The following is an 11,543-nucleotide window of genomic DNA, read 5'->3' as shown; positions in this document are numbered from 1 at the left end:
ATTTTTATATATTGTGTACAACGATTACACACACTTCACTCGAGACAATATAATTCCTCATATGAGTGAGAAGTACATGCGAAATCTACGAAGAAGAGGATGGAGTATCTTTAGAATTGTTCCAAAGGAAGACAAATACAAACACAGTCGCGGGGACTGTGAACAACAGCCCAGCCTTTCGGGAACATATATTGATTATTCTAATCGCTGGACGGATTGCTGATAAGCTTTCTCGTGCTTTACATTCGCGGCTTTCGCTCTTATACTTAGAGTATACTTGTGTAGAAGAGACATAGCGAAAGGGAGAAAATCTAGAGTGTCGTCTTTGCAGACGAGGTAAGATTCCGAACGGGACAAGACTGATCCAACAGAGATGATACATCGTGGCGGTGAACTTAACGCGGTATATATATATATATATATATATATATATATATATCTACATTGCGCAATTATTATTATTATCATTAGAAGCGATAGTTTGCTAAGTACCAGATGCGATATAAGTCAAGGAAACGAATGTGAAGCTGATTTCGTATCGCATGTAAACGGCAAAAGTAATTTAGACTTGTATGAAATTGTTAGACGTTCCTTGATAAAACAAGTTTACACGTAATTATGTTACATTCTTTATTTTGTACTTACAGTAACTGGCAAATCAGTGTCGCTCGTAATTCGCGCGCTTATTATTTACAATTTCCATCGCGAAACAGAATTATAAATGCATTCCAAACGGCATGTGCGTGAGTGCGTGCGTGCGTGCGTGCGTGCGTGCGCGCGCGCGCGCGCGCACGTGTGTGTGTGTGTGTATGTGTGCGCGTGTGTGTGTAGTGTGTGAGTGTATAAAGTACAAATTTCTCTCAGCTACATCTTCTTCGAGCAGTCCGCGAAACAAAGACACTAATTGCGCGATATTATTTCCACAAGCACTCACGCGTGCCCCTTCACGAATCAGAACCGACTTTAAACAAGGGAATAACAATTTGTTAGTTACATGTATAAACAGCGTTAACTGTTCGCGCGGCTACACTATCATGAATATCTTTCGCGGTTTAGTCGTTGAGATTAGTCTCACTCGCGAGAAAGAGAGAGGTCACGGTTACGCGCTATGCTACAACACGTGTGGTTAAAAATTGCAGTATTTTGACTGGAAGAAAATATAAACAAAGAGTGTCAGTGTACCGGCGTAGAGCAGTCGCGTTGTACGTGCGCTTATCGCGGAATTGCATAAATCAGTGCTGCAAATATGGCAGGACTCGATTACGTCATGCCCCGGCTGCGATACAGTGCTGCATGGACCGTCGGCGATGTTGACTTCGTCGTGGTACGGAGTGGAACACTGACGTATCACAACTCGATCGCCATATTCTGAAATGTACGAAACAAATCGTATGACTTATTTGCAAATACTCGAATTGTCCGTCGCAAAATATCCGCCCGGCATTCCGATGACAACGCGATATTTCGCTATCGCTGAATCGACACGTAACACATCTGATCATTTTGCGTCTTTTCTCCTATACCAGAAAACGCGCATATCGTTTATCTAACAGTGTTACATTGCCGGTTACATAATTTCACGATTCAAGGGCTTTGCTAGAAGAATAATCGTGATTGCTCATGCGAATATTATATACGCGAAGATTTTTCTTGAGAAAAAGAAATTAGTTATAATATTTTTAAAATCAACAAAGACTTCAATACTTCAAATTTATGAAAAAATCTAAGAAAGCGTTTATTTAAATAAATGAGATTATTATTATTATTTTGTTCTTTTTTCAGAGTAAATTGGAAAATCAGAGCAATACTGAAAAGTGTACAAATTTAAATTATTTGTTAAAATACCAAATACATTGCAACTTTTAAAAAACATTTAACAAATGTTCCAAGAAAGTTCTTAAATTTTTATGGAAATCTAAGAAACTGTATGAGAGATCGTGAAAATATTTTTCTACAGGGTTCGGTTACCGTTTAATTACACCGAATTTTTTAATTTGCCGAAAAATTGCGCAGTATCCTTAAAATGCTTCACTGATGTCCTTTTAATGCATCATCGATGCATTAAATCGGCGATGAAAACGACTTATTATCTATTTGCTGCTATTTGCTACTTTCTTTCATAACATGTGTGAAATGCATCAATCATGTCGTCAACGTATTATTCTGAACGACGTCAAAACGAAGTTTGCAGTAGAGTGATTTGTCTCCGTCGCGGATATGGTTTCAACCTTTCTTAACATCCAATTACGGTCATTTATATCAACCTTTCTTAATATTCAATTACCGTCATTTACATACACGCGATGTGAGTCAAGAGCGGAACCGAACATTACCGTGTCTGATGTCACATTTGAGACAGAGAGGATAAAACGCATTAAAAGTGCGATTTAAGCTCCGTAATGCGTCATCCTGTAAGAAACGAGTTACGACGCATCAACTTGAGGATGTCGAGCATAGTGCGCGCTATCTCACGTTCTTACGCGCAGCAAAATTTTTTCACCATCGCGAGAGCGCGTTTCTACAGCGTACGCGCAGTATTTTTACATGTATATTCATACATTTTTTACATGTGTATTCATACGCGATAGAATATACGCAATACGCCGAGGAATTTTACCTCTCTTGACAATCTTGCGGCAGATGGGTTTAGCAGAGCCGTAATGACCTGCCTCACATGTTCTTACGTGGAATGCGGTTTGATGGTCCGTAGTATTCATCGGATCGTCGCACATGACGTTCACGTTGGACGAACAAACCCAGCATCGTAAGGCAGACCCTTGAGAAATGCAGGAGATTTTATTATGGACGCTCCCTCTATTATCTTTCTTACAAGATCGAGCACTTTTGCAGATTTAGTACATGGAAAGAAAATTCTACTCGTGTAGATGACTCTCTATCGTTTGGGAGACAGACGTGAGAATTCGGATTGCAGGAACAGGTCCCTGCAAGAGATTTCTATTCAGTCAAATACTCTCAATTGTTTGAAGCCACTTTTAATGAAGCCAAATTTTCAACAATCTCCAACTATGGCACTGTTGAATGATTCTACTGATGGCAACGCATGTTTTCTCGTGTGTATGAGTACACTCCTCTACCACCCGGAAGTAACGTTCGTGTTCGAATTGAGTTGTCCATGAAATATGAAATAAAAACAAAAGTCATGGAGAACACTTGCGCAATACTATAATAGAAAATGCGCAGGTGCGGTTTATGATTTAAAAGTGATGTAACGCTGAATAGCCATCCATATTAATAGCACACGCTCATTCTTCTGCACACCATTGGGATGGTGTCATTCTAGGAAAACGCATTGAGGTGTAACGCACCATGTAACACGACAGGAAACGTCATCAAATTAGAATAAGAAACGTTTCAGCGAGAGCTTTTATTGCGCTCAAAAGCAAACAATTGCAGAATAAATATATGTATCATTTTGTTTTTCTTCCTAATTTGATTGTAAACTATCGTATGAGTTAATCGAGGATATATCGATATTATTAAAATTGTATATATCCATAACCGAAATATCTTAAATAGGAAAAATGAAATTACTGTGTTTTATATACACAGAGAGCTATATATTCTTATTCGTATTATTTTTTATTTTTTATTTCGTATATATTATTATTAATTATTTCGAAAATTCTTTTATTTGCATTTCGTTATATAATTTGGATGAGAAATACACAAAAAAACTTTACATACAATAATGATGTTTAAACAATATAATTAAATCGTATAATAAAAATTTTTATATCAAGATATAATAATTTTATTTTTTCTAAAAATATATTATATCGATTTTATATGAAATATCGGAACCTCTCCTCAAACAAATGTCGAGATTTCACTTAATTTGATAAAAAAGTGCTATTCACAATTATGAATTAAATTTATCTTTATTTCATTTACTTTCCGTTAGAAGTAATCCTATTTCGAATTTAACCTTATACACTGTAATGTATGTGTATATACAAAAAGCAACTATATTTCTAAAAAATTAAAATAGTCGTTCCAAGGAATCTGTCTTGATAATGCGACTGAATAAAACAATTTCGAATTTTTGTGATCAATAGATGGATAAAGAATCGATCAGTATATAAAATTTATGTGCGGAAAAAAGAGAGAAGAACGCTTTAAATATCTCAGCATAGCGAGGAAACAAAAGAGAATTTAAAGTATTTTATCTCCGCTTTTATGTTTGACGACATAACTATAACATAAACATAATATATTTGTAATATTATATATTTTGTTGCAACATACATAATTTTTCCAACTTTCCTTCTTTTTCGAAGGTTTGATTTACTTTTCTTTAAAACTGCTAATCTCACCTGACGTTACAAGAAGGATTACACCGAAGACAATGATCACTGCGCGTACACTGTAACTCATTCTGGATATTAGATGCAATCTTTCAAAATGACTAAACAACTAGTTGCACTATATGGGGGATGACAAAACTCGTTTCAACAGTTACGTTTTCAAAATTAATAACGTCACATAAATTACGTTATATCGAATAATTCACAAAACTGTTTGAAAACTGTGATGTCGATCGTGTCCAGTGTGATACTGAAGAACCAACACCCTCTTTACTAAGAGCATGCTTCTCTCTCTCCTTGCCCTCCTCTCTCTCTCTCTCTCTCTCTCTCTCTCTCTCTCTCTCTCGCTCTCTCTCTCTCTCTGTATCTCTCTTGCCGTACATCTCTCCTTCTGCATTGAATGACTGTGTATATGAATTTCATGTACACAGTATATATGTTTCTTGCGATTTTAATGGATTTTAGATACGTTCTGAAGCAACAAAAAATACCAAACCCATACTTTTTACCAATATGCTTATCTTGACATGCAAGTACATGAAAACGACCCTTCAGAAATAAGACAGAAATTTTATTTTCAGCGAGTATGAAATATATGAATAAATAGTTTGAGCAAAACTTTTTACTTATTTATTATTTTGGATTTTCTGCACTTTAACACGATGCCGATTCCGATTTTTTAAAGGAATATCAAATTTTCTAATTCAATCCCGCCTCCTACCGTTCTTGCGAATTTTAAAGTTTTTATATCAATCAAAATTTAAGAAGATTTTTTACGTTGTACACCACAACAATATTAATCTTTTCGAGATCGCATTTTGATAAATACGAACGTGTAAACATTGTTCTATGTGCGTCGCGGTATAGCACTTGTATGTATAGTACGCACTATTATATACTACGCCTAGCCCAGTTTTTTACGTGAGTGCTGTATCAACTACGCATTATTTTATCATATCCGATGCTGCAAGGTAAATGAGAAATTTCAAGTTACATAACTTTCAATCCTACAGTATAAACAAAGTGTGTTAAATAATATATAAACAAAGATACTTCCGGTCCTCTCTTTTCTTGGAAGTATATCAAATATCTAAGACTTTTGCATTTTCTTGTCAGTTAAAATTTTTAGAATTTTCCTTTTTAGAAAACGTGTGTAAAAGAGTGTGTGTGAAAGAGGGAGAGAGAGAGAGAGAGAGAGAGAGAGAGAGAGAGAGAGAGAGAGAGAGAGAGAGAGAGAGAGAGAGAGAGAGAGAGAGAGAGATATTGGCACTCATTGTATTTCTTTTATTCAGATATTTTAGAAGTTACAAAACTATAGAATTTGAACTATAGTTTGGCTAAAATGAAGTTCGGCCTGTCTTATCGCTTAACATTGTTTAAATAATTTGTCAAAACGTGGCACGTTTAATTTAACATTGTAAAATGAGGCCTGCCGTCTAGTTAAAGAAGACTTCTTAGAGGTCAAGAAAGCACTTAACCCTGCTGAACATTAGCAACTTGACTCCGGCATTTGACCCGGTCCTCTCAATAATCGCTTCCGCGCGAATATGTACATTCATGCCATGTACATGTGTGTGCATTATACATAAAATGTAGCGTATTGTTAGTGTTGCCTTGCGTAGCTTGTTTAGCGACTGGCCGCTCACGTAAGAATCTGTTTAATTTCTGACAAGTGAATCTTCCGGTCGAAATATTGAAACTTCGAACGGATCAAAGAGAAAAAACAAGTGTCAAAAGCAATTTTTTATATCTGATGATAAAGTGATAAGAAGTCTGGAGTGTCGGCAGGCGGGAACTGATGAATATTTAGTACAGGTGAGGGATACGTGAGGGAACATTTACTCGCTTCTTTCTGCGTTAACCGCATCATCATTGCAGGATATAATTTCGAAGAAATAGAAATGTTGAAAGAAAAATTGAGGAGTTATTTTTAAATTGCTCTACACAAGAAAGCAGAAGTTTTGGATAGGTCAAAACTTCGCCGGTTGGATGTCTTATGTGTGAAACGCTTGCTATCAAGATTGATTTAAGTATAGCGGTAAATTATTTTAACAAAGAAAAATTTTAAATGCCAAATTAATAGGAGTCCTCAGATACATCCAACGATACACATATTTGGATTGAGCATTCAGAAGTTATTACAAAAGTAACTATTTTTGCAGAGAAATAGCGTGATAAGGCGTTATTGATATTCGTAGAGTGATAAAAGTTACTGATTAGTTGAAAACGGAGACACAAAGATCGTGTTTCTCTCACGTCGCGTTGCGTCAAACTCACGTTCTCCGGACGAAAAAATATACAAACATGCTCGGTATATGTGTCGTTGAATGGATTCTACTTTTCGACGGGCGTTTGATCTTCAAACAGTACGACTTACAACGATAGATTAGATGGATAATATCATATTTATTATTTCCTTCTGCAGTGCCCTTTATAAGTCTTTCTTTATTAATTAATGGCAACTATTGTGTGATTCGTTTCTTCTTTCGCTTGCTTGCACTTTCACATGCGCCATCACGATTAACATGCGCGAAGGGAAAAAGAACAGCGTATCTGCACAAAACTATAACAATGGCAAGAACGGTTATCTTTGCAAAATTACGTTTCACATTATAATACGGAGCGAAAGAAATTAGTTGACTCGTATATAGTCGCAATTTCGTCTCAACGTAAATACAAATATTCATAAGTGTTACAATAATAAATTATTGCTAAATTCTTTATCGCTCCTCAGAATTAGTAGCTAGTACCTAAATCAGAAATCACGCGACAGCGAAAATTATATTATTTAAACTGACAAATATATATATATACCACGATGAAACTATTTGTCTGCTTTATGTTCTCATTGTTCCAACTGCATATGTTTCAACAATTTCTTCCTCTCTTAAATGTCAAGAGGATTTGTCACTTTTATTGATATATCGCACGCGGGCAACTTTAAATTAATAATAATCACTGGTTTCTGTTGGAGAAACGAAATGAAAAATAAAAGGAAAAATAAAAACAGGGCAGTTTGAAATATAGGATAATCGTGAGATACACGTCGATTTAATTAGACGTATGCGTTACGATGTCCAAAAAAAGGGATATGTTCCTGACGCTTTATTCCCAAAGCTTTAATCATACTCTAAGTAGATTTCGATACATGTTCGTGTTTTCGGGAGTGCTTGTATATGGTCTGCTTGGAACGTATATAATGTGTACATATACAGCTGAATCAATTGTCATAGCACTCACTCGCAAGCCTCCCAATGTTTCAAGCATATACATTATAAATACGCTTCGAACAATTATCATGAATTGTTTGTATACGTCGGCCTATATCCATGCTCACAATTTGCGGACACCTGAACGGAGATCATTCGACGGAGAAAGAGACAACTTACTGTATATTCTCGACTTCGGAAGATCACGCTAACTATGCGGCGGATATTAACGGCGCCAATATAACGCGACATACACACTCAGAGTATTTAATAAAAAATAACACGTTTCGTTTGTACCATCAGAGAGACTAATGTTCCGGTAAACATCCGTTTTCCCTAACATATAACATCGCTTTCAGCATGCAAGGGCTGCGCTCGTAATAGTTTTACGAAGCAACCATGTCGGGGAGAAAGTGTATCCCTCACAATATGTCCTCCGACAATTTCGGATTTAAATAAATTAATACAGAGAGAGAGAGAGAGAGAGAGAGAGAGAGAAAGAGAGAGAGAGAGAGAGAGAGAGAAGAGAGAGAGAGAAAGAGACAGAGAGGTGACGATCATGCACACTTAATTACCAGTTAATTCGGACGCGTTATGTCTGACACAACGCCCATCTCGTTGAGAACATTCTTTTAATGAGCATTCGTCGTCATTTCTTCTTTTTTCTATCCGCATTGCCAGATCCGTTAGGCCGAATAAGCGCTAAAACGAGGGAATTTTGAGCGAACATATCTCCCTTTTTTCTCCTTATGCGATGACAACTCGCAACTACATGCCGAAATATTCAAAAAATATTATGCTGCATCGTTATTAAAAAATTACAGCCAACGTGACGACATCCTGTACGCAAATTCACCGTGTAAGAAATGGCTTTTTCTTTATTTCTTTTTCTTTCTTCACGACTCCTCTTAGGATCACGCACCAGAGCGATAAAAATCATCATTTTTCTCCGCGGTGTAAAAAGTTCATCAACGCTTATATGGCACAATCAGAGTATGTATGCGAATGCTCAATGGAAATGACCGCTTGCGAGCCCGACAAAGTATATACAACGCCAACGTGATACCTACTTTCATAACGCTTCGATTAATCTACCCTCCGCAAATCGATCTAGGATCGGTAATGGTGCGCGAGATATATATATCTAGCTATATTGCTTTTCGCGTACATTCCCGCGCCACGATTCTCATCTTTGACCTTCTTAAATGATGATAGTGTGAGTAGCAATTTACCCGCCATTGTAAAGGTATCCTTATTAACCAACTAGTTATACTTCCCGAGCTCCTTCATACATCTCTCTGCGTTCGTCATACTTTTGCTCCAAGACAGAATATCTCCCGTTTATAAAAAGAAATATTACGTCTATCCTTCTTCTTGCTTACTACTGATCGCAAAGTGTTATCATATGATTCCATATAAAGTGCTTACTCTGTAGAGCATATCGCCTCGTCTATTTGCATGCGCTTCTATTAATCGCACAACATTCCACTCAAAGCACACGGCGAAACAGTTATTATAACCTTATAATAAACATTGTGCTCGATACTTTATAAAAAAATCTTGCACATCGTTTTATATTAATATTTGTCTAATATTTCGATATTTGCCGATTTAACTTCTTGTTTCTTCTTTCTCTCCTTCCTTTTCCCTTCTTGTTGCAGACAGACAGCCGGCAAGTTTATATTGAAAGCAAAACATGGAATATCACGCTCGGTGAATTAATCTACAATATATAAAAAAAAAAGAAGAAAAAACGAGACCCTAAAAACCATTCCTTTGTAAACCATAAAACGACATATCTGACTTCCCATCATCTAATTTCGTCGACTCTTTGGCAACTCCACAGCAAAAACGGTTATGCCTGAAAAGCGTTAAGATGCATGATGTTTCTATATGTTATTATTTTCTATGAGTAAAAGTAAATATATCTGAAGGATGAGCAAGCGGAGAGAAACTTAAAATAGATTTACCTTTAAAACAGCGTTGAGAAAATCATGATACAAACAATCAACTCTTCATTGCACAACGCAATTTTTGTTTCGTTGAGCTAATCCGGCACGAGACAAGTCGCGTTCTATCTCATCATCGTCCTCGATGCTAAAAATTGTTGGAAGCAAAAACAAAACTTAAGATTCGAATATTTTAGAACGGCAAAGCGATGTATGTGTATATTGCACTTACGCTCTCTCTTGCGTATCGAGATGATGCACTAATTCATCCCTTTTATTCACAATGGACACCAATTCTTCCAATAGTAAATTCTCACGCATCTTTTGCTCGGATGTCTTGCGCCATTCTTCCACCGCGAGAATGCTCCTTAATTCGCGATTCAAAAGCTCGAATCGTCGTTCCAGATCGTCTTCTTTCTCTCTAAAGATACACGACTCTTACTGAATTGTAATTGTTGGTATAATCGACCATATAATTTTCTAACAATCATAAATATTCAAAAGTAGAAACACAAGTGCTTGAATAGTATTCTTTAAAATCAACTAAACGTTTCAATTATCAAGAGATTGATAAACTTATCTTTCGATGTTCAAAAAAGATATATATATATATATAACGGAAGAGTGAGATTACTTACAAGATATTGAGTTGCATTTGTCTTCTTAAAAGCGCATTCTTCTTGTTAACGAGAGTGAACCACAAGGACATCAGTCTTTCCGTCTCATCTTCGTTATCACTCTCCATAGCCGCTCTGAGTTGTTTCTCCAGCTTACCGGCCTGTATGTCGATCTGGTTCTGTTCCCTTTCAAGCGCTTCAAGCTCGTTTTGAATGTACGACGTCATGTCTTTGCCCAACTGGTTGTCGAGTCAGCATAAAACAACAAACAAAAATAAGATAAAATCATCGTTAAATAATAGATAAAATCTCATCGGTTGAGTCGACCTCGCATATTGACGTACCCCGCGAAGCGTATACGGAGTTCTGTCGGGGCTTCCTTTGTCGGGCGAGATTCTTTCGATGATCTTCGAGAAGGAATACAGAGGCGAGCCGGTTTTCTTATCTCCATCTATCACACTCGCATTGCCCAGGATGTTTCCATTGTACTCAGACTAAAAACGATAATCGGTCACGATTCAGTATATCATTGTAATCAGCAAGATGTTGGATGATGAGAATTACATACAATACGTATATGTAACACCAGGATTGGGAAGTAACGCGTTACGAGTTACTTCTTTTCAATAACAACTCAATAACGTCATATTCTTTCTTTCGTTAATTCTTTCATTAATAGTGAGGCCAATTATAGTTTTTGGGTAACGAGAGAAGATAATCGTTACATTTATGTCGTTACTTTGCACACATGAGAATATATTGAAAATGAACAGAAGCGAATCCCAAAAAGAGAAAAGCTCTTCAAAACTCGATGAGAGGAACCAATGGAAATTGAGAGGATAACGATAACGCATTACTTCTCAGAGATAACTTCCGATCCTGTACAGCACAAACAGATTTCGAAGAAGAGATATCAACCTTTATACTGAGTCTGTCGCCGGGCGTTGACGGCGTAATGCTACGTCTGGGGCTATTATTTTGATCATCTATCGATCGTCTATCACTGCTGTTGTCGTCGTTAATCTGGCTCGGGGTTACACCCATTTTCACTTCCGCGATCAAGCGCCTCGCTCTCTCCCGCAGTTGTTGCTGTCTCTCGTCGTCATTTTGCGCCTGGAACACGTCACAATGCATAATAGAAACTTATAATCTTGTTCAGCTTCTCGTTACACCGACAACAACGGTTTTCTAACGCTACATAAATGAAAATATTGAACCTCGGTGGGACTGATCGCGGTGGAAACGAACCCGGCTGGCTTCGTCTGACTCCTGGCTTGCTCCAGGAGCTGCCTCGCTCGTTCTCGCAATTCGTCGTGTCGGCTGACTAATGGCTAATGCGAGTAGAAAACAGAGATGTGAATACTCGACGCTGCCAATGTGCTTTATAATATATATCAAATAATAAATTGCAACATATTAGATAATTAATTAATTAAATAATAA

The 11,543-nt window shown here is 36.9% G+C and overlaps 2 protein-coding genes across 3 annotated transcripts in view; both read right to left on the bottom strand.

Moving 5' to 3' along the window:
• Positions 1-176: 176 nt before the first annotated feature.
• Positions 177-4,582, bottom strand: LOC105183124 (uncharacterized). Its single transcript, XM_011141020.3, has 3 exons — positions 4,335-4,582; positions 2,618-2,776; positions 177-1,368 (listed from the first exon to the last, which is right to left on the bottom strand). Exons 1-3 carry the CDS (start codon positions 4,393-4,395, stop codon positions 1,127-1,129), a joined length of 462 nt encoding a protein of 153 aa, XP_011139322.1. The 5' UTR covers positions 4,396-4,582; the 3' UTR covers positions 177-1,126.
• A 1,355-nt stretch (positions 4,583-5,937) lies between these two features.
• The window catches only part of Ehbp1 (Eps15 homology domain containing protein-binding protein 1), a 12,682-nt gene continuing 7,076 nt past the window's right edge, over positions 5,938-11,543 (bottom strand). For both annotated transcript variants that reach the window (XM_011141043.3, XM_011141051.3), the window contains 7 exons: positions 11,318-11,431; positions 11,019-11,213; positions 10,445-10,594; positions 10,122-10,339; positions 9,716-9,904; positions 9,505-9,631; positions 5,938-9,395 (listed from right to left, as the gene is read on the bottom strand). In XM_011141043.3, coding sequence (XP_011139345.1) covers positions 9,550-9,631; positions 9,716-9,904; positions 10,122-10,339; positions 10,445-10,594; positions 11,019-11,213; positions 11,318-11,431 — 948 coding nt within the window. In that variant the 3' untranslated portion in view covers positions 5,938-9,395; positions 9,505-9,549. The remainder of the gene's footprint in view (positions 9,396-9,504; positions 9,632-9,715; positions 9,905-10,121; positions 10,340-10,444; positions 10,595-11,018; positions 11,214-11,317; positions 11,432-11,543) is intronic.

This window comes from Harpegnathos saltator, unplaced genomic scaffold, assembly GCF_003227715.2.
Source record: "Harpegnathos saltator strain DR-91 unplaced genomic scaffold, Hsal_v8.6 scaffold16, whole genome shotgun sequence".
NCBI lineage: Eukaryota > Metazoa > Arthropoda > Insecta > Hymenoptera > Formicidae > Harpegnathos > Harpegnathos saltator.
This window is presented reverse-complemented; position numbering and strand designations above follow the sequence as displayed.